The sequence below is a fragment of the Monocercomonoides exilis genome, assembly GCF_001643675.1.
Source record: "Monocercomonoides exilis strain PA203 chromosome Unknown scaffold31-1199392, whole genome shotgun sequence".
NCBI classification, from domain to species: domain Eukaryota; phylum Preaxostyla; order Oxymonadida; family Polymastigidae; genus Monocercomonoides; species Monocercomonoides exilis.
The window spans coordinates 86,548-109,582 of NW_027150576.1; the positions used below are offsets into that span (position 1 = coordinate 86,548).

At 34.7% G+C, this 23,035-nt stretch overlaps 6 protein-coding genes across 6 annotated transcripts; 3 read left to right on the forward strand and 3 right to left on the reverse strand.

Moving 5' to 3' along the window:
- The first annotated feature begins 527 nt into the window (after positions 1–527).
- MONOS_11588 (uncharacterized protein) lies at positions 528–2,447 on the forward strand. Its single transcript, XM_067864130.1, has 4 exons — positions 528–623; positions 741–811; positions 878–1,377; positions 1,443–2,447. Exons 2-4 carry the CDS (start codon positions 742–744, stop codon positions 2,199–2,201), a joined length of 1,329 nt encoding a protein of 442 aa, XP_067724813.1. The 5' UTR covers positions 528–623; position 741; the 3' UTR covers positions 2,202–2,447.
- Positions 2,448–2,928: 481 nt separating this feature from the next.
- On the reverse strand, positions 2,929–4,947 carry MONOS_17775 (uncharacterized protein). The gene is made up of 4 exons (XM_067870728.1): positions 4,874–4,947; positions 4,709–4,742; positions 4,154–4,641; positions 2,929–4,090 (listed from the first exon to the last, which is right to left on the reverse strand). The coding sequence occupies exons 1-4, from the start codon at positions 4,874–4,876 to the stop codon at positions 3,335–3,337; spliced, it is 1,281 nt and encodes a 426-aa protein (XP_067724814.1). The 5' UTR covers positions 4,877–4,947; the 3' UTR covers positions 2,929–3,334.
- Positions 4,948–6,525: 1,578 nt separating this feature from the next.
- MONOS_11589 (uncharacterized protein) lies at positions 6,526–7,493 on the forward strand (the record flags this gene model as incomplete). Its single annotated transcript, XM_067864131.1, has 1 exon — positions 6,526–7,493. The coding sequence occupies one exon, from the start codon at positions 6,526–6,528 to the stop codon at positions 7,261–7,263; it is 738 nt and encodes a 245-aa protein (XP_067724815.1). The 3' UTR covers positions 7,264–7,493.
- Positions 7,494–8,142: 649 nt separating this feature from the next.
- Positions 8,143–9,584, reverse strand: MONOS_11590 (uncharacterized protein; the record flags this gene model as incomplete). The annotated part of the gene is made up of 3 exons (XM_067864133.1): positions 8,143–8,600; positions 8,675–9,133; positions 9,572–9,584. The coding sequence occupies 3 exons, from the start codon at positions 9,582–9,584 to the stop codon at positions 8,143–8,145; spliced, it is 930 nt and encodes a 309-aa protein (XP_067724816.1).
- A 3,065-nt stretch (positions 9,585–12,649) lies between these two features.
- MONOS_11591c2 (uncharacterized protein) lies at positions 12,650–14,318 on the reverse strand. The gene is made up of 3 exons (XM_067864135.1): positions 14,258–14,318; positions 14,010–14,189; positions 12,650–13,954 (listed from the first exon to the last, which is right to left on the reverse strand). The coding sequence occupies exon 3, from the start codon at positions 13,814–13,816 to the stop codon at positions 12,776–12,778; it is 1,041 nt and encodes a 346-aa protein (XP_067724817.1). The 5' UTR covers positions 13,817–13,954; positions 14,010–14,189; positions 14,258–14,318; the 3' UTR covers positions 12,650–12,775.
- A 1,337-nt stretch (positions 14,319–15,655) lies between these two features.
- On the forward strand, positions 15,656–21,478 carry MONOS_11592 (uncharacterized protein; the record flags this gene model as incomplete). Its single annotated transcript, XM_067864136.1, has 2 exons — positions 15,656–15,904; positions 16,046–21,478. The coding sequence occupies 2 exons, from the start codon at positions 15,656–15,658 to the stop codon at positions 21,476–21,478; spliced, it is 5,682 nt and encodes a 1,893-aa protein (XP_067724818.1).
- Between the last annotated feature and the right edge of the window lie 1,557 nt (positions 21,479–23,035).

The following is a 23,035-nucleotide window of genomic DNA, read 5'->3' on the forward strand; positions in this document are numbered from 1 at the left end:
ATTATGTCCCTTATGCGTTCAATTATCATTCGCCCTAACATCAAAAAAATGTGAATTGATGAAAGCTTGATTCCCTCCATCAATCTTCCTTCATCCTGAATAACCCACTCAAGAAACGAACTAATAATAAAATTATCCCGATAGCTTATAACTATGCTCAACACATTAAAACTGAAACATTCACGGAAACAAGCAAACACCTTGAAATAACAGAAAAAATCATTTCTGAAAAGGAAAGCTTCCAGATAACTCTAAATGTGAGGGAAATAAGTGAAATACTAATGCGTTTTCATTTAAAGGGATATTAAAAAGCATGCACGATTTATGACAAACTGTTCCTTTTTTGTCACTTTTTTGTTTTTTTCTTAAAAAAGCTTTATTGCCTCTTCTTCATGCGGCTCAGAATGATGAAATGAAAAATTTTTTCACATGCAATACGATATATGTGGAATATTTTTCAATACTTTCAACTATTCATCGAAATTCAATCCAGACACTTGGAATAAATTATTGTTGGTTCGATCAGAAAGAAACAAAAGATTTTCATTTCTGATTCATACAGCCAATCATTGTGGCTTCTTCGCAATATCTTTTACACTTCTTTTTAAAGCAAAAATTTAACAGTTTGTATTACGATCGTTTTTATTTTGCAAGATAATCAATGTTGTTTGTTTTTATCTTTTATTTTATTATTTGTCAATCTTTGCTTTTTATTTTGAATATTTTTTGCAAAAAAACAGAATGCGTTTACAAGATGATGATAAATTTGAAAAAGGAGTTCAGACCATGACCAAAAGCGAGCAATTTTCAAGTTTGTTCTTTTATTTTGATTAAGTAGTTTTGAACAAATTTTTTATTTTTTGAATGCTTTTTGAAGAATTATTTTGTGATCTGGAATGTTGCAGAGAAGATGAACAAATGCAGGAAATAGAGGGAATGAATAGATTAATTGAGGAAATGAATAAAGAAGAATTCAAATCAGTTTTCACAGAGGAGCTGTTTAATAAAATAAACAAAATGATTGAAGAAGAGAAAATTATATTGGGAAACACAATCTTGCTGTTGAAACATGTTGGATATTGCAAAGCAATGAAACGCTTTTATGATTTTGCATTTAATGATTCTTTTTTGAGTGATCGATTTCAGGAAATGATCGTTGATGAAAATGAAAGGAAAAAAGAAGAAAAGAACGAAAAGCTTCTGATCAATCTCTGTGAATGTTTTACTTTGCTGAATGATGATGACATTTCAGATGAATTACGTTCAATCGCTGTGCCTCGCCTTCTGAAAGCTGCGTCAGACAAAGATGAAAGCGAGAAGACTCGAAAAGAAGTGGAAATAGCTTTGCTGGCGCTGAGCAACATTAACAAATATATTGTTTGAACACTTCTTTTTCCTTTTTGACGTTATTGAATTGTTTTTTCCCGCCTTATTTTTGATAGAAAGTGAAACAAGAACTGTATTTAAAGGAAATTACAGAAATCATCAAACATCAACAGAAACATAGAAATCTTACGCATCTGGCCTTTCAATCTGCTTGGCAATTTTTAATTAATAAATTTTTCAAAGATAGAAATTTGGAAGATACAATTGCGAATGAGCTGCATTTCGCGAGAGAAGCAGCAAGAGAATTGGATGAGCTTTCAAAGTGTGTTGATTGGAAGAGAAAGAAAGACGAGGAAAGAAGAGGAAAAGAAATGAAAAAAGTGCATATTATCAGGAGGTGGCTCGATGTAATTAATACTTACTTTACTTGGTGCACATTGTGGAACGAGGAATGGGAATGGCTTATCCGCAGCCTTGTTCTGGTGTTTCGAGAAGCAAAGGATAATTACAGAGACATAGGCCATCAATGCATTTTGTGCATTAGAAGAACAGCAGAAAACAGAGCTGAAATTAAAGACTTGTTGGAGAGTGGGGCAATTGATCTCATTTTGGAGGAAATCCAGCAAGCAATGTTTGATAACATAATGACATTTAATGGCTTGTTATTTTTATTGAATGTTACAAAGAAATTGAAAGAAGGCAATGACGAAATGATGAAAGTGAAAAAAAAGGCTTCCAAAAGGAAGATATTTGAAAAGATGGAGGAAGAAGGTTATGATGATGTTATCATTAACTTTTATGAAGTGATTTCTTTTCATGACAGATACTATCGTGGATTATCAAATAATATTTCTGATTATTTTGTGAATATTTGAGGAAATGAAATTCTGCGATAATTCTGTTTCTCTGAATAACAATATTTCTTTTTGGATTATTTCCTTCATCAGTTAACTATTATATGCTGTATTTTCATTTGAAAATTTTTATTGAATTGTTTTATGGATAATCAACTGATTATGTGAATGCTTGATGAAATGAAACTCCTTTGATTTCAAAACTCTGAATCGACATTTTTCTTTTTTTTTCTCAATATTTCAAAAAATAATTGATTGGAGAACTTTTATTGATGTTTTTGTTTCCTTTTAAAAAAATGGGAAAAAAAAGAAAGAAAAATGAAAATTCTTTTCAATTCGTTGAATGGATTATTACACTCCATCATTTTCAACAAGATTCATGTTGAGCAATGAATTCAATTGTTCAGTTTTTGCCTCTTGAAGCCTCTGGTCTCCTTTGCTTATTCCCTTTCTGATTATATTCTCAATGAACAAGAAAAGGCGAAGGAGAAGAATCCAAAAGAAATGAAGAAAGAAATGTTAGTTGAAGAAATCTGTTATCAACTTCTTATGTGCAAAATGTTACAGAAATAAATCCGATAACAAAGAAGAAAAATGAAAACCTAAGTCAAAAACTGCTTGACTGAAACAAGTCAATCTCAATCGAATTCTATCTCTGTTTTTCTTTCTCTTTTCCTCAAAAATCTTCAATAGAAGTTCCTCTCTTTTTTGTTTCATTGACCTTCTCTTCCATTCCATTCATCATCTGAAAGTTACTCAATCCCAATTCATCTGAGTTATGTGTCGTCTTCTTTGACGAAACGAATGAAGAAGAAGAAGAAAAGGAAGATCACAATTGTTGAAATAAAGACAGATGCTATGTGAATGTTTGAATTAGTGAGGGAGAGTGTGTGAGTGAAGTCAAAGTGGAATATGAGAATGAGAAGATTGAACGAAATGAATGAAGAGCACACAATTTTTGTTGAATATTCTTCAAATTCAAGTGAAAATGTTGATTCTATGCGAATTTTTTTCATTTTTCTTTTCTCTTTCTATTTGTTTTTTTGTTCATTTTCAGCCATCTTTCTTCTTCATCTCATTTTTCTCTTCTTCTTCAAATTTTCTTCTTTTCTGAGACAACAATGAAATGAATGGAAATGTGTAGAATATTCCATCTACAGATGCATTAAATATTCAGAAGGGATTTTTGATAATTCACGATAACCATTTTCGTTAACAAAAGAAATGAATCCACAAAAACTTGCAATGATATCTTCAAATCCATCTTTTTCCATCTTTTCAAATATCTTCCTTTTCAACACTTTTCGTTTGGTTTCATCCGTTTCTCCATCCGTCTTTTTTTTCAATCTTTCTGAAATATTCAAAAAGAAATTCAAGCCATTCTGAATAATATCATCATCCAAAGTTGATTGCTTCATTTCTTCTGAAAATAAAACTATGATACCTTCCTTTGCAAAAGTATCAATTTTCGCTTTTTTCTTTTCTATCGCTCTTCTTAATGAAGAAAGGCAAAGATGGCATGTATATGGGTAATTATCTCTTGATGATTGATATGTCTGAACAATGCTTGCAATCAGCCCAACAAAGTCGTCGTTCTGCAATGTGCTTGAATCGAAGAAATCACAAACCTCAAAGAGCCATCTCCCGATAATATGCGCTTCTTTTTCTCCATTTTCTTCTTCTTTCTTCTTCCAATTCACGCACTTTGTCAGCTCTTCCAGTTCTCTTGCTGCTTCTCTCGCAAAATGTAGCTCATTCACAATAACTTCTTCCAAGTCGTCATCATTGAAGAATCTGCTCATTAAAAATTTCCAGGCAGTCTGATAGGCAAGTCGAGTGAGGTTTCGATGTTCCTGGTGATATTCGATGATCTCCTTGATTTCCTTTAAATACAGTTCTCTTTTCATTTCCTATGCAAAAAAGGAGGAAAAAACAATTCAATAACGTCAAAAAGGAAATGGAAGTGAGCATACATAACATGTGCTAATGTGACTTAAAGCCAGCAATGCTATTTCCGCCTCTTTTTGCGTTTCCTCATTTTCCTCTTTATTCAAGGCAACTTTCAGAAGGCAAGGCACACAAATTGATATCAATTCATATGGACACCTATGGATAAGCAAAGCAAAACATTCGCAGACATCAATCAAATGCTTTTCATCTTTTTTCTTCCCGTTTTTATCAATCAATATCTCTCTCATTCTTTTGCTCAATAATGAATCATCAAAAGAAAATAATAAAAAGAACTTCAATATCTTGCAATATCCAACATGCTTCAACAGCAAGATTGCATTTTCCAATGATAATGTCTTTATCTCAATCATTTGGTGAATTTTATTGAATAGTTCTATTGTGAATACTGTTAGTAATTCTTCTTCATTCATTTCATCAATTAATCCATTCATTTCCTTGATTTTCTGCATTTGTTCCTCCTCATCGCACTTTTCAAGTCCATCAAACAATGCTTCAAAATTTTAAAGAAAGAAAGAAATGCAATTGCCAAAAATTCAAATGCAGCAATGGACGCAAACAAGTGAACTTTTCGGTGACACTCATTTCCTTCGACTTTATGCAAAACGCATCATTCGGAAGATATCAACATTTTTATCAATCCAAATGAAAAGAATAATCGAGGCAGAGAAATAATGACAAATATAAAATTTACAAAACTATCTGGAAAATGTCTTTTCTCATACCATTCTTTTTATGAAAATACTTTTGGCAAGGTATTGTGAATAAAAAAATCGCTTAATACTTGTTGGTTTGTTGTAATGGATGTTTTGATCAAAAACATTACAGAAATATATGAAGATGAATTGAATGATTTGATATTTTAAAATTCATTTTAATAACAAATCATCCGATAGATCCAGCGAAGTTTAAAAAAAATTTTGGAAAAGTATTCAAAAAAAGAACAAGCAATTTACACCACGAAAATTGGAAAAAACATTGATATAAAACATGTTATTTCTTAAAAGTTAATTATTACAACATTAACACACATTTCGGCAATAAATAAAATCAATTTTGAATTATTTTCATGAATGTTTGATTTCAAATTAAGAAAAGAGAAACCTGCTTTCTGAACGAATGCATTGAAGATCGAATAGATTTTTTTGAAACATTACGAGTAGGAAAAATGACATTAACAAAGATATGAATAGACAATGATAATATGCAATATTTGAAGGGTTTCACGCAAGAAAAGAAGAAGTGTTAAGAAAGCGAGGAAAGGGCATTCTGTCTTTTGATTATCCAATTATCAGATTAACAGAATTGAATTAAAAAAACAAAATTCAAAGCAAAATAAAGAAAAATGATTTCTTCCCAGACATTTTCAGATTTTGCTGTCTCTGTTGGAACAGAAAAAGACAAAGGGAAGATTCCAGTATCTGACATATTCGCTTTTTACACTCTCAAAAATTCTTATAGCGGTGAGATGAGTTGTGCAACTGTTCTTCCTGCATCCAAAATGAGGAACTTCCAATTTATTTAGTGCTCTACATAGTACAATTGCGGAGGATCGTATTTTATTATGAGTCAATCAACAGCTCCAAGCAACAACCTTTATTGCTATTTCTTTTTTTTCCACGATTGCAGATTTAACGCTCCCGCTTCATATGGTCACGATGCAATTAATTATGGCTTTTATAATCATTTTAATACATCGAACAACTAGTTCAATGAATCTTGCGCAACGAACATTGATGAGAAGAGAGTGGGTTGTGACAACAATAATTTGGTTACAAAGAATGCAATAATGAAGTGGTGGCAAAAGGATGGATATAAATTATTTGTTGGAGTGAATGGAAACGACTCGGTTAATCTGTGTGGAATGAATAAGACAGAAGCGTTCAAGAAAGAGGATCGCATGGAGATCGGCTGAAACACAACAATAAACCCATACCAAGAGAATTTAAGGGGTTGCTTTGGAAACAACAGGAAAAACGAAACAAGAAAACACAACTAACCTGCATTTTTCGTAACTCTGCTTTGATTACATGGGCAGCTCATTGGCTGAACGGAACAAGACAGACACTTCTCTTTCGGAACAAAAGATGGAACGTAATCTCTGCTCAGATACCTCAAGTTTCAACAACGTATGACATATCTCCCTATTCCTCATTGTTTCCCCTCTTTTTTTGTTATTCTCTTCTTCGTAGTTGTCTCCATTTCACATTCGATAGCTTCAATGGATGATAATCGAAGCTGTTTTCCTCTTCTGCAGCAGAGTTTTCCGATCTGCTTCGGCTCTTCGTTCGGATTCAGTGCGCCAACAGCTGAATCGGGTGAATCGGGGTGGGAGATGGAAGAAGTTGCGGACACATCACAGTCTTCAGCTCGATGAATGACGCCGCCAAGAAGCGAAGAGAGAGGAGTGCAAGTTCAAATGGAAGAGGCAAAGAAGGCGGATTTCAGAAGCAAATTGAGCGCAGAGCAGAAGGAAGGAAATCAGAAGGAAGAGCCAAAGGCGAAGACTAAGATGGAGAAAGACGAGTTTTGTACATCTCAAATTTATACTTTTGATTCAAGACTTCAACATGCAGCAACAGAAAGGAGGAGGAGGGACAGGGGAAGAGAAGAAGGAGGTGATGAAAATGATGATGAACAACAGCAGGCATTTTACTCTTTTGACGGCACACCCTCATCAGCCCAGCTACACACTCAAAACATCACAGCCTCCTCAACATTTGCTTCTCCACCTTTTTCTCCCTTGTCACACACACAATTGTCTGCCCCTTCTGATCTTATTGGAACTCCGCCGAAACCACTCACTCCTTCATCTTCTGCCACAGACACCTCTTCACTCACTCAGAAGTTGCTCAACATATCAAGCCCAAGCTCTGCCTCTTTATCAAACATGTCTTCTTCTTCCTCTCCTTCTGCTTCTATTTCTTCCTTCTCGCTTCCACCGCTTGTGACTGTGCAGATCCCTTATGCGATTCTCGGGAAGAGCAGATTGGGCAATGCAGGTGTGTTTGCAAGCAGCAGCGTGTCAGCGACGAGGGATGTGTTTGAGCCACAGAGCATCCTTCTGAACAATGCAGCGTATGTGGCTAGCCAGGGGGGTTCGGGTGGGTGGTGAGAAGGAGGTGAAGGGAGAGAAGAAGGATGAGAAGAAGGATGAGAAGAGGAATGCAAATGAGTTTGTGAGTGATAAAGATGAAAATGGATTGTTGTCTCTAATAGATAAATGCATCTATAATGAGAAAGATGAAGAGGAGGAAGAGGAAGAAGAAGAAGAAGACTCAATTCACATAGACAATAGAAATGCTCGGAAAGAAAGGAACTCAAGAAAAAAGTTGGAGCAACAAAACAAAAGAATAAACCTGTATCGATTCAAATCACAATTAACTTTGATTCTCCATCAGAAAGCGGAAAAAAAAATAATTAGTCCAAGGTCATCAAAACGCTACACAATTACTCAACATTTGAAAATGTCAACACATCAAATTCTTTTTCCTCTTCTTTTCCTTTTTGTGCATCATTCAATTCCAAGAAGTGCAATAGAAATATTTATTCGAAAATTGAACAATGACTGAAATTCAAAAACACCAGAGGTGATTCAGAGTTGACAAAAGCTGATGTGTTGGTGCGATATCAAAAAATTGGAGATTAAATCTGAATGATTTGAAAGTTGAAAGAATTAGCAGAAAACACGAATGATTGCTCATGAAAGGATATTTGGAATAAATGATTGTGGAGATGAACATCTTCAGATTTCTCAATGTGGTTCGCCTTCAACTTGTCACAGAAAATGATAAATGAATGAATGAGTTTTTAAAGAAATTCAAATTTGGAGGAGGATTCTAAGCAACAAGAGAATAAATGTCAGATGAGCAATGTTGATTTCATCAACCGCGTGTATGATGCAAATTCTTCTATTTTATGTTCCATCAACTTTAATTTCTTCGACCTTGCCTTCATGTGCACGTAAATTCACAATTTGTCTGCTCATTCAATATTATTTGCCAACTTTCTTCACCTTCTTCAGAAGACCCATCGCGTTGTGTGTCCTCTTGTAGGGCATCTTTGATGTCCAACAATACATTGCTTTGATGCCAAGATGACCATCCACGCATTCATTGTCAGCTGTACGCCCGTTGAGAAATATAAACAAATCGACATTCCAATCACCGAATGCTTCTGTTCTGTCATGTCCAACAACCGAGTTGTCTTTCTGAGTGATGTTTCCCATGAAGGCGAACAAGGGCTCTTTCACAGAAGCGACAAATGATTCGCACACAAAATACATATCTCTTCCGACACAGGCCTTGTTGGCTGAAAACACGATATTGGTGATGGAAAAGGTTGTGGATGACACTTGTGAATCATCGTTGTACTCGATCATGAGAGCACCGCCTCTTCCTCCAGAACTTGTAACCTCGCTCACAAAGCAGGTGGAGAAGATGGTGTTGCTTACTGAAAATGTGTTGGCAGGGGCAGATGACGCGTATGAGATGCATCCGCCATTGGTGGCAGTTTGTTGGCTCAACTGTTCTGAGTTGATGTTGGTGATGGTGCAGTTGGCGAGGGAGAGGGAGAGGGCAGGGGAGGTGGCAGAGGAGAGGACACAGCTGGCGGGGGTGGCTGTGGAGGTGATGTGAGTGATGTTGGAGGAGTTGAGGGTGAGGGGAGCTGTGAGGGAGGTGAGGTGGAAGATGCTTTGGCTCTTGAGGATGAGACTGGTGATTGCTGTGTGGTTGAGGGCGAGGGAGCCAGCAGTGAGGAAGAAGAGGGGGGTTGTGATTGACGATGAAGATGGGGTTGTTCCGGTGATGGTGGTTGTGTTGAGGTTGAGGGAATGGGAGTTTTGGGAGAGTTGGAAGAGGATGGGAGTAATGGGATTTGAGGAGTAGTGTGCGATGGAAAGGGCAGAGACTGTGAGGGAGCCCTTGGTTTGTTGGAAGAGGGAGGAAGATGCAGTGGATCGTGTGAAGATGGTGATGATGGAACTGAAGAAGAAGAAGAAGAAATAGAAATAGAAAATGTGATAAATTGATTGAAAATCGAAATTTGTGGAAAGGAACAACAAATAAAATAGAAACATTGTGAAATTCAAATCTTCGAGCTTTATCTTTTGTTAACGTGTATTCTTCTGGAGAGAAGCCTTTGAATTTCTCACACTTTCTTCTTAACCCTCTTTCTCTATTGTAAAAAAAAAAAAAGAAAAAGAAAAAGAAAAAGAAAAAGGAGTCGGAAAACCATTTGAATCCCTCTTTTCTTTTTTGTTCCATCTCTTCAGTATTAAACTTTCCCTTATTTCCCTAGAATAATCGTTCCTCGAAAATATTCTTCCCTTAAACCCAGTATCAAACAAGATGTTATATTTTGCTTTTCTTTTATCTTTGTGTTCTTCATATTCTTTCCCCTTCAGACAAGAATATTCACACAAGAAACTTTCATTTTTTCTTCATCGAATATTATATATACGAAACAATTAAATCAAATGGAATGACAAAAAACTATGAAATTATTAAATTTGTGAACAGTAGGGGCAAAATTTTTTGCTTTATGAATTTTGTTTCATTCTGCTCTATTAAAAATTTTTCTCAATTTGGCGTAAAATATTTGACTTCAGGCATTTTCATTAAAAAAGTTTTGCACTTTTCATTTTCTTTTTTAAATCAAAAAACTCAATAATAATGAGTCCATTTTTTGACATTCGTGAAATGTGGGAAATCTTAATGTTTCGATTTCAACAATACAAGTTCACGGAAATGAAAATCAAATTTATTTTGAGATCTTGGAAAGCGAATCAAAGTTATGAGTGAAGTAATTTTTCAATGCCTTGTTCAAAAAAAGCTTGAAAGTCCGTAATTTCCCCCATATTAATTCGACACTATCATATGAAAAAATATTTTCGACTTTAAAAGACAAAAATGAATATTTCATTGTTTTTCATGAAAATTTATTATTTTGTGCTATTTTTTTTTTTTTCTTTTCAAACTTTCTTTTTGTGAAGTGTCCATATGGCTAGTTTTTTTCGAAAACTTCCTTTTGTTTTATTTTCAAATTTTATAAAAATTTCATATTTCGATCAAATTTCTGTTTCCACTTACCATATTTTTCTTTCCTGAAAACAAAATCTTGATATTGGTTTTATTTCTATTTTTCTGAATTTTCATGAGAGAGAACAGAAAATTGATTGATATATGAAATTTTAATTTTATTTGAAAATAAAACAAAAGGCACTTTTCAAAAAAAATTTTGACATATGGAATTTGGAGATTTGATGCAGATGTTGATTTTGATGGTTATGATTCAAAAATTTTTTAAAGTTGATGATGATAATCTTTAACAAAGTGACTGCATAAAACTCAATGATGTTGCAGATTAGATAAAACATAAATTTTATCATTGGAATGGTTGGGTCTATGAAGATTGAAATAGATTTGTTGCATCACACTGAAAAGAAAGGTTCCAAACTTTATATTGATCACAAACATAATATTTGTTGTTTATCTCTTTCCTGGTTTCAAACTTGATTTTTTTCGTTTTGCATTTCAGATCCTTCCATTATGACTTTCTTTCTTCGTTCTTAACAAATTTCGTCTGTTATCATTCTTTGATCTGTATCGAATATATCTGAAATACAAAATATGGGGGATAATATGTACTTTCAAGCTTTTTATGCACAAAGCATGAAAAAATTGTTTGGCTTTTTACATCTTTTTCTTTAACAAGATTTCAAAAACAATTTGAAATTCATATCTGAAAACAAACATCACGATGTTATTCCAAAAAGTTTTGTGAAATTCCATGAATGTCAAAAAATGAACACATTTATTTCAAATTTTTTGAACACAAAAAGTTTATCAAAAGTGCATAATTTTTCAATTAAAATGCCTGAAAAAAAATATTTTGTCCCATATGGAAAAATGATGAATATTAAAAAGAAAAATTGACAAGTTCTAATAAAAAATTATTATGCAAAAAGTGATAGATATTCCTCCTCATTCTTTAAAAAATGAAGTTATTAAAGAAGTCAATGTGTTTCCAGGATTAAGCCTTTTCTTCATTTTCGTAAAATATCTAGCATTTGCTATCTTTTTTGCTTCTTTTCTTTCCAAATAATCTTTTGTCATTTCATCCAAAAATCTTATATTTTATTCTGAATCTATTTCCATGAGAGGGAAATGAAGAATTAGAAAATTTGTTAGACAACTAGCAACAGAAAAATAATCAACGATTTTTTCTATTTCAAAAACCCATTGTCTTCGAAAAACGGTGAATATAATTTTGAGAAGATTTAAAAATTGTCCAACAATCACTCTGACAAAAGTCATCTTAGGAGTTTCGATTTGTTTTGTGATAATTGCTCCTAATTCAGGCTGTGATCCAATATAAGCATAATCTGCGATTATTTTTGCACATTCAAATTGTGCTTGAAATATCGGATATTGATTCAAAAAAAATTAACTATTTGTGTAGAAGCAATAAATATGAAGCTAATCGTTTGAACAGTTCCAATTCTGGGATTCACTCCCACCTCTGCATTTTTATAATACATATGATGTTAGCCAGAAAAATTTTTCTCTCCGTTCTCAATATTTCTTCAAATCCAATTGATTGGTGTAACAGCTTAATCAACAATAATTCCAGTTTGTTCAAAACCAACAATTTCGTTGAGAAGAAAAGATTGAAACAAATGAGCCAGATTGTTTTTGGCAGAAAAAGTTGAACGGAATAGGCGAATTGTTGTTGATTGGGAATCTTCTTTTGGTTGTGTTTTCAAATGTGTCAAAGAATAAGATCCATGAAGAATGATATTCAGTTGTGAGAAAAGATGGGCATAGGTGTAACTGCGTCCCTTTTGCAATTCTTGTTTTTAACAATTAATTTTATGATGCTTGAAAAGCAAAAATTATTTATAAACTTTTGTATGGACCGATTTTTCGTAAAACTTTTTGTTTGTCGTGAAAAAATTTATTTTAAAAATGACCCATAAATATGAGTATTTGAATAAAATTTTTAAAATCAAAAACAAATAAATCCTGAAAAATATCTTGAATGTCTCTAAATGCATTGTACACTTATATTTGTTTGATATTTTCACGAAAAATATAAATTTGAAATTTAATTTATTTATATGCAATCATTTGATCAAACCCATATTTTAATTTTATTTATTTGGATAACTTTAATTAGTGTAAATAATCATTTTGTGAACATTATGTTATTAACAATCGTTAGTCATGCTATAAATCATATGAAATGGTTTTTTATTTAAATATATATGTATGTCTTTGTTTGTTTTTATCAAGTTTTGAATCATTTTTATTTTTGTGTTATTTCTTGTGATTTTATATTTATTAGTTGTTCAACCCTATGTTACTGTGAAGTTCACATCCCGAATATTTGAATATCCAGTGTTGGTGTTCCTAATCTTTTTATTCACAATATTGATCGCTTTTGTGACTTTCACTTCACTTTTTCAAGCAAATAATATTCATTTATATTTCTTTATCTTTCAAAACTGCTTTTAATTGCTTGTATTTGTTGAAATCGCATTTATCTTAAAAAACAAAAATTGGGTGAAGAAGTGAGAAAAAACGGAAAATAAAATTATGAATGAAAATAATTCAGAACTTCTTTCATACAAAGCAATTTTGACAATCCAAATACATGAATCCTCCTTTTCCATTGCCCGATGAAAGTGAACAAGATGATGCATTTGTTGATTTAATAGCCAAATTTTCATCATTTTTTAATGTAACTTTTGCAACGCCTCCTTCTTCACCACTTCCAGTGTTCCTAATGTTTGAAAAGTTGTTGCTTTCAAATAAAACAGAAGTAGCCATCACCAATGGTGATTTGACAAATGAAGATCCCATTAAACTGCATCCTATCAATGTGCAACTTCCACTGGTTGTGGTTATCAATGAGTATTGAATGGTCGTTGATGATTGGATTTCAAATAAACAGTTTTCAAATTGAAGAATATTACTCGATGATATCAATGAATTCATGATTGGTGCAAATTGACTTGGAATTTGTAACTTCAAAGACAGCAAGATGAGCGAGGCAGTTGAAGAAATAACAGATGAAGCAAATGCTGAATTCCCTTTGATTCTCTCATTAAACTGAACAGGCTTGTGTTTGGTTTCATCTTCATCAATCACACTTCCATCAATCGCAAGTGCATCTGTGAAAGAATAAATATCTTCAATTATCCCTTCATCTTTAACCTTCACTTTCCTTTCTCCTTCCCCTCCATTCATGTCAATGTGGTCAATTCCACTTTTCATCGATTCACATGGGAATTTTTCACTTCCACATCCCAATGTGTCATACCCCTCCATTGACACACAAACCTCCATTCCCTTCATTTCAACAAGAAACACTCGAAGATCCATTTCTCCACAAATCCCATCTTCTCCAACAAATGCATTCCCATCCTCCACGTAATCTGTGCAATCAAATGCAAAACGTTCTGTATTCACACTGTTCACCAGATTCCCACTCTTCACAAACATGTTCTTCCCAACTGTTGCTGAGCATTCAGAAAATGATATCGATGAAAGGTGAAATGCTTCTCCATTTGAGCTGCAATCCAGATAATTTCCTCCTCCTTTTCCACCCTCACTCCCATTCTGACAAACACATCCAACAAATGAACTATTTTCAAGTGCCATAAATCCTCCATTCTTCAGAACGATCTTCAGTGCTCCTCCTTCTTTGCTCTTATCTGATAATGCCCCTTCAATTTAGCTTCTATGTATCAATATCAAAACTCCTGCATTCCTTCCTAAAGGAATGATCTTTTCCTTGTACTTTACGAAATATAAGAGTAAATAACAAATGTTCCAAACAAAATAAATTGCAAACAGATTGTTGAATACGTGATTTTGTCATTTTGCAATACATGTTGGCTTCACATTTCAGTCTTGTGCAAAGAAAATAAATGTGTCAATTGTACAACAGCATTTTATGAAATGAAAGATTTTGAAAGCAAAGATTTTTCTTTGAAACTTGTATTAGCAATTTAAAAAGCAGAAACAGGATATTCTGACACGAACACAATTGGTATAATTTGCATTTGATAATGATCACATATAGAAACAACAAATACATACGTTCGAACATTGCATAACCCGCACCGTCAAATTAAAGTTGTCCAAATAAATAAAATTAAAATATGGGTTTGATCAAATGATTGCATATAAATAAATTAAATTTCAAATTTATATTTTTCGTGAAAATATCAAACAAATATAAGTGTACAATGCATTTAGAGACATTCAAGATATTTTTCAGGATTTATTTGTTTTTGATTTTAAAAATTTTATTCAAATACTCATATTTATGGGTCATTTTTAAAATAAATTTTTTCACGACAAACAAAAAGTTTTACGAAAAATCGGTCCATACAAAAGTTTATAAATAATTTTTGCTTTTCAAGCATCATAAAATTAATTGTTAAAAACAAGAATTGCAAAAGGGACGCAGTTACACCTATGCCAAAAGATGTTCATCAAACGAGTTGATAGATTTTGTTTCACCTCTTCGTGAATATTCATACGGAGAAAGAAATCGAATCCGTCTATCAAACTGTGTTCGGAAAAATCATGTGAAATGATCGAACCTAAAAGATGGATCGGTTAACTTTTGAAAAGCAATATCGATGATTAATTTCTTTTCTTTTCTTTTCTTCAAAATAATGAGGAATTGCATTTCTTTACTCCTTTTTTCCAAAACTTCCAACAATGGAATTTGCGACATAATTGTTAATGATAATAAAAGGTGACGAACATAATCACCCATATGTCGAATTTTTTTTATTAAGTTCCTTCTGTTTAATTTTCAGACAAAATAAAAAATTTCATATTTTTATCAATTTTCTTCTCCCACTAACCAAATTTCGCTGTCATGAAAAAATTATCTCAACAATGTTATTATTTCCATTCTTGAAAAGTTTCGTGAGAGGAAACAGAAATTTGATCGAAATATAAAAATATTTCTGTATTTGAAAAATTTTACAAAATGAACTTTTCAAAAAAATTTAGACATATTTCATTATAATTCTTAATGATCCTTGAACACAGAATTGTCACTAATTGCTAAGAATTAATCAATTCAAATTGGAACAAATGTTACTGGCGTTTTGTGAAACTCGAAAGGACTAGCTTGTGCAAATACCATGAGAAGAAATAAAAATGTTTCAGTAAAAACCATTAAGTTATTGTGCGCAACTTTTTCCTACATTAATTTTTTTTGTTAATAATAAAAAATTTTATCAAATCTCTCTTTTTTCAAACATTCAAAAAATTGATCTTAAAAAAAAAATTTGCAAAAAATAAAAATAAATAAAAAACAACAAATTTAAAAAATTAGTGCATATAATCCTGTTTCATATATGTTTTTCGTGTTTCATTTTTTTTATGCATTAATCAAACATGTTCAATAAATGGTTAAAGATCATTACAAAATCATTTTCATTTTTAGGTTTTTTATTTCGAAGAGTAATTTAAAACATGGCGAGTGAGGAAAGTATGTCAATGTGCTCGACGTCTAGTGGAATGGCGGCAGAATATTCTCAAGCAGAAGGGTTCAGCAAGCTCGAAACAGTTGGCTTTTCAGTTTTTTTCCCTCTTTACGACCAGCCGAAGCATCCGAGTAAGACATGGGAAGTATTTGTATGGTCGGTAACAGTGCTGCAAATGGTCACGCTCAGTTTCTTTCGAATGGACACTTCGAGGCAGGATGTGAACAAGATTGCACGAGTTTGCGAGTTTTAACATTTGTGAAATTGAATTGTCGCTCAAAAAATACTTTTTTTTCTTATTTTATGTTTTGCAAAACTCCGTCTGTATTTTTTTTATTTTTTTAAATGATTTTGCATGCTGGGTGCACATTTGGTTCAGTTTGTTTGCTTTGTTGACGGGACATCACTTGGATATCTGGCGGGGGAGTCGATTCCGATTGTGGCGATGGGGTGCCTGGGGTATTTTGTTTTGCTTGCTGCGTACTTGGTTGCGGTGGCGGCGTTTCAGGGGGTGATTTCGGGGACGCAGCCGTGGGTGATTTCGCTGCTGCGCTGGGTTGTGAATGTGACATACACCATCCTGTTTGTTCCGGTTATCTCCCTGTGCATAACGGCGTTTGACTGCTATGAGAGCGGGGGGCAGATTGTGCACAGGGGATTTGGAGGCAGTTGCACAGGCGACTTGGTGTCGATATTGGGATTTGTTGCGGGGATTGCGGTGCTGAGCTTGCAGCTGGTGTCTTCGTTTGTGGTGAAGAACATGATCTACAACCACAATCCGAAGCACGGGGGGTTGTGGTCGTCGCCAAGCGGGGTGTGGCAAGGGGTGGAGTCGTGTCTTGTGTTTGGGTGTGTGTTTGCGATGAGGACGCTGATTGAATGGCCGTTCTGGCGCGGAGTGGTGACGGTTGGGGCTTCGGTGGGTATGGTGGTGTATTTTGTGTATGAGCAGCCGATATACAAACTAAGGGGAAACGTGCTGATGGGGAGCAAATGGTGCATGTTTGGGTGCTTGAGGCTTATTGATGAAATAGCATATGCGATAGAAGGAGCTACGGGCAACTGGATTGTGACGATTGTGCTTCAAGCGGTTGGGCTGGCGGCAGGAATTGTTTTGTGCATAGTGCTGTTGCCGAAGCTTGGTAAAATGTTCCGGAAAAAGAAATACCTGTTGAATGCATTTGAGCATCAGCTGTCTGATATCTGCACCAAAAATCCTTCTTTGGCTCTGCCTCAGATGAAGAACCCCGAAAGAGTAGAGCCTTCTCTGAGCTTCATACAGGAGAAAGACTATCGTTCGATGATTCATTTGACATTTGCAGATTACGTGTACACACATGCACTGAAGACGAACATGAACAACAGCATGCTCTGCTTCCAGTATGCGTCGTTTCTGTCTGCCTACCGCAAGAACTACATGAAAGCGAACACGCTCATCCAAAAAGCCCGGTCGCTTTCTCCAGGCGTGTTTCTGAACTTTGTGCTGTTCTGCAAGGCGAAAGAGAACGGGGGAAGGACAAATGGAGATAGCCGGAACGGGACTGGGGACATGAACTCGTTTGCGTTCACGTCTCTTGTGGGGAAGGCGAAGAGGCACCACGAGCTGGCGGTGAGTGCGATGAAGGAGTTTTTTGAGAACATGACAGCGATCCACCCGGATTACAAGGCGGTTCCTGTTCTGCTGGACATGATTGTGAAGAACGAAGAGATTGCGCGAAAGAGCTACGAAGAGCTGATTTCGTCGCACAGGCAAAACTCGGAAGTGCTCAGGAGTTATGCGCGACTGCTTTTGGACATCTACAACGAAGAGGACGAGGCAGAGTTAATTCTGAACCGAGCAGATCTGATTGAAGAGGAATCTGTCGTGCATATTCAATCTTTATCCCGCACAAATACTGCCACTTTGATAGATGCTTCATATCCAATGGGAAATACAAGCGAATCAAAAAACGAAAAGATTGATGGAGAATTAAAGAGAGCCAGCACAGCAGGTGATTTTGTAACAGAATACGAGTCAAATTTCACACGTTCGCTGAGTCGTTTTAGCTTTGAAAATTCTGCTGGAAGTGCAAATGAGGATGCAAATGCTAATAAAGGAACTGAATGCAAAGAAGTGAAAGAAGCAGCATCTTGTGAACAGCAAAAACTGGAAGGAGAATCAGAAGTTCATACAAAAAAAGAGTTGCAATGGCATCAATCATCTAACGAGTTAAAAAAACACCATACGTTGAATCAGAAGAATAAAAGAAAGAAGAAGAAGAAGGCGACAGCAATTACCGATCTGATAATGGGAAATAATGGTAAACTCAATAGTTTTCAGAGCAATTACAACAAATTAAAATACACAGAGATAACTTTGCATTCTTTAAATGTTGCAGTACTTATATCAGCGCTTATTGTGTACAAGACTATAACAGACAAATACCAGGACAACCTGCAAACGCTACGAAATGTGTGCGACTTGTCGTATTACACTGCCCGCTCAGCTGCGATCGCATACAGCTTTTTTGTGTATGACCAAAAGTTGAATTTCACTGATCCACCAACGGCGGATGAATGGCCATCAGGAATTATTCAGAAGAAGGATCTGATGAACATTATGAAGGAGACATCAGACAATTTGGCAACAATGCTTGGCCGAATACATCAGTCAACAGAGAACATCGAAGTGTGGGAGACAGCAGACGTTAACACGTACCTATTCACGCTCACCACCAAAAACGAGACGCAGCCAGATGGAAGTGTGGATGAGGTGTTGGACACCAAAAGCCAAATCCTGCACTCAACGTCAATGTTAGAGGTTATAGCAACGGTTTCTCAAATGATGCATCATCTGTATCTTACGAATGTTTCTTCACGTCCACAAGATCATGAGTATTTATCAAACATTCAGTATATGGTGTTCAATTGCCCCGTGCCTATATTGGATGGAGCAAAAAGAGTTATCTTTTACTATTATGAAATTTTGAATGAAGAATGCTTTGAAATTATGGCAACGTTTACAATCATTATTTCGTCATTTCTAACGCCACTTACGATCATACAACTTGTGATCTATGTCCTTTTCACCAAAAAATCAGTGACGAATCGGATGAAGGCGTATCAGATATTGCTGGATGTGCCAAAAAGCAAGATGCATAGCGTGATAAGCCGACTTATGAGAGATGACGATGCAGACGACGACTTTTCGATCAACGTTGAGATGGGAGAGATGCAAGAAACAAAGACATACGACAGCTTCTGCGACAATAAAAACGATTTTGTTGAAGAACCAGAGACTTCATCTGCGCGTGAAGAAACAGAGGGAAATGATCAAAACGACAATGAAAAGAAAAATGCAAAAGGAAGCAACAAAAACTCGTTGTCTTCGCTGAAAATGAAGGCTGCTATGAAACATGATTTGACTGAAATAGAGATTATCAATGCGAACTCAACGTCTTCTATTCTTCCTGGTGAAAGTTCTTCAGACGAGCCAATGATCGGTACGCCTTTATCTCCTGCATCTTCAAAGTCTCTATTTGTCGAACCAATTGATTCAACTGCTTCTACAACTTCAACAACTACATCATCAGGATTCAATTTGCATTCCACAAAAACAGGAGAGAATATTAGCGGAAAGCAAGCAGTCGGACAGAATGTGGGAACAAGATCATCATCTCAATCATTGCTGTTGAATGAGAATTCCACCGCAAGTAGAGCAAAAAACGAGTCTGAATTAGCAACAAGCGAACGCCATTCCAACACCTTAAAAAATGATTCTTCACTTGCTGAACAAATGGGAATAAAAACATTTGGAGCTGGAATTGTTGGACAAGAGATAAGAATGACCAAAAATACCGAAGATGGCGTTGGGCTGAATGGAGCAAACATGATGAGTACAGGAAACATATCAAAGGCATCACTTAATCCGATGCTTGGCTGGAACAACAATTCAGGTATACTGATGATCAAGCCGCTAAAGGCCAATCAGGACGATGATCTATCAAGCATTTTCCAAACGCAATCACAGCCGTTTCTACCTTCTCTTTTTGCCACCAGCAGAAATCAGTCCTTCTCAACGCTGGCACCCTCAGCCCCAATTTCAGCGCAACACACAATGTCTGACTACGGCTGTAGCTCAGTCTACAACTCCCTGCAATTGCTGCCTCCTCTTGCTCCAGCCAGTCTGTGCCAGCAGAACAGAGCACTGATGTGCAGTCAGAATGCTCTTTTGTCGCAGTTGGAAATGCTGTCAAGGACTTCAACGGCTTACGATCTTCATATGAAAACCGAACAGAATTCATTGGATAGTAACGAGTCTGCTGTTCAAGAGCAGAAGCCTCAGAGCAACATTCCAGAAATAAAATACAAGTTCGATGACGAAGATTTGGAGGAATCAGAAAAAGACAAGCAAAGAGGGTTGATTAGAAATGCAGTTGACGATGCAGCTTGGGAAGAACAAGTGGAAAAGGAGATAGAGAAACACGAAGCAGCATACAAACAGTTGCCACGTCCGATATCAAAATTAGTTGTTTTTACTGTTTGCTTTTCAACATTTATTGGTACAGCCACAATCGTATCAACGGATGTTGTTGCGTGTTATTATGTTGCTGATTATAAACCGACGTCCGCCAACATCATCGTATCCGGAATGCGTGCTTCTATTCTGTTCCAGATCCACTTTTTGCTCACATCCATCCTGCAACCAATACCGATGCTGAAAACAGACCAGTCAATCACGTTCCCAACGTCAAGTAATCCAGTCATGCACAACTCTTCCCACTGTTCTGGTTCTCCAACTGTTGCCCGTGACATGCTTGTTCCGATGTCTAACTATTTTCAGGCAATGCATCATGACTGCCATTTTGGAGATTCAGATTTTTCGAGCATGAATGACAGAATATACGATACGGTTCCTGTCTCTCGCATGACGACAAAGTTTAATGTGGAGACTCTGCTGCGAAAGGCTGACTGCTACTTGGCTGAATCTGAAGATTGCTCACGAGTTGATCCAAATCGAATGTATGGAATTAAAGGGACTATTTATGGACTCACAACACTTATTGCACGAATGAGGATAAATTTGGAGAGGATATCAAAGATGGAAGTTGAAAACATCACGTTTACTAACCCCGAAGCTCGCTTTGTTTCGAATGCTCTTCGAACTGATATTGTTGAAGGGATTGAGAAAATGACGAACATGATTTTGACCGAAGGAAAAGAAGAAGTTCAGGAATCAGTTACAATCTTAACCATTGTGATTGTACTGTTCTCTATTTTATTCATTATTTCGATGTTTGGAAATTCAAGGACATGGACGATTGAAGTGACTTTTGTTGAGAATGTGTCTCACAAGTTGCGTGAACTGCTTCCAATCAAAGAAGGCGAAAAGGAGATATTTATGGTGTCGTCGATGGTGACAGGGCATGAATCATTCGACAAAGGAAGAGAAGCAATTCTTGACGCTGCACAGCAATTGTTAACATCTGTTAATCAATATGAACAACCAGAAGTTGTGATGGATGCGTTCTATCAAGTGACATCTACAGCATTGGCAGTCTTCAATGAGGAGGAGAAGGAGATGGAAGCGAAGAACTATACGAACATTGAGAAGCACAAAAGAGAACATTTATTGTTGAGGCAGCGTCTGACACTGATTGGAGACCAACTCCGCTCAAAGAACGATGCGGTGAAAGCTGTCGGAAAGAGAAAACTTGTTTCGCTTTTTGACATGCACTTCACAGATGAAGATATCACCTTTGCAGACGCTGCTTATGGAATTGATTTTTCGAATCAGAAAAATGTTGAAATTGAGAACAGCAGTAATCTGTGAAGGAAATGAAAAGTGTACATATTTTTCAAATGAGATTAATGTCTTTTTTTTCCACTTTTTTTTGGCTGCAAAAAGTTGTATGGCCATTTTTTAGTGTAGTTATACAAGAATTTTTATTTCAACTAGTTTTTCTATTCAATTATTTTATCTTTATTTGCTTTTTGATCCAATTTTGTTATATGTATTTCTTATTCGATGCTCCTTTGAGAGCTCTTGCTTTTCAACCTTCATGTATCTCTCTATATATTTATAATTATTCGTTGATTTGTGAAGTATTCGCATTTGTCAATAATGAAATTTGAAGGTCGAATTTTAAAACTTAGGTTTATTTCGTATGCTTTGAATTTTGCTTATTTTCATTTAGGATATTTTGGAAAGAGAATAATTATTTTTTTCATTTTTGTTAAATTTGTAGTAAAAATTTGTTTGTCATTTATTTGCTAGTCTTTTATTGTCATTTCTTCAATATTTTTTCTTTCGAACGAATGCAATTTTGTATCTTTATTTTCAAAAAGATTTACTTATTTTATAAAGTCATCCTTTTCTATAATTTTCTGTTATTTTGTAAATTTTGCTTTTCCCGAGTGAAAATTGTAAAAGAAGATTTTCTTTCATTTGTTGTACTTCAATTTTTTCTGAGCAAATAATAACATTTTCTTTTTGTGAATATTAAACATTTTTCTTTTTTATTTCATTTTGAGTGGATAAGTTCGTCTTTTTTTAAAACCTTTAAAATTTAAAGTTAATATCTGTTTTGGTGCTTTTTAAATTTGGTTGCCATTTTTGAATTTTGATACGTTGTGATTCCATCGAGCAAAGTAATATTTCATCAAAATCTGATTGAACTTTTTCATTTTTTTAAAGATAAAAAATAGATTGAAAAATTGAGATTAAATACAGAATTTTTAATAACATTCAGCTAGCATTAAAGCTTAAAAAAATAAAAATTCGTATGGATCTTTCTTATTCTGTAAATGCAATGATACAATGAGTAAAATACGCGGAACATGGTAAAAAACCCGGAATTTTTATTAAAATTCATATATCTCGACAAGTTTAAAAAATTAATTTATAAAAATTCACACATTCACACATCAGTATATAACACATCTAACCATATTGAAATTTTTATTTATTGCGCTGTATTTATGAAGAAATAAATAATTTTTATTTTTGAAAATCTGACTTTTGATGAATTTTTCTATTTCAACAAAACGATTCAGTTCATCTTTTAAATATATCCCTTATTTTTTTTGTTGAAGATTTTTCTGATTATTTTTCATTTTTGGCAATTTGCTCGTTTGGACTGAATAAAAATCTGTTATTTTCAAAAAATCACAGTCAATGGGATGACTTAAAAAAATATTTTATGCAAAACACGAGAGCATCCAAGTGAATTAAACACATGCAATAATAAATATGACAGTTATAAAAAATTGATTCATTGTTGAAATTTAAAATGATACAGAAGGTATTTCAAAAATCAAGATTATTTTCATAATTGATGGTTGATAATGATCATTTTTGTTGAGTTTTCTACCAAATTGTATTTATCAA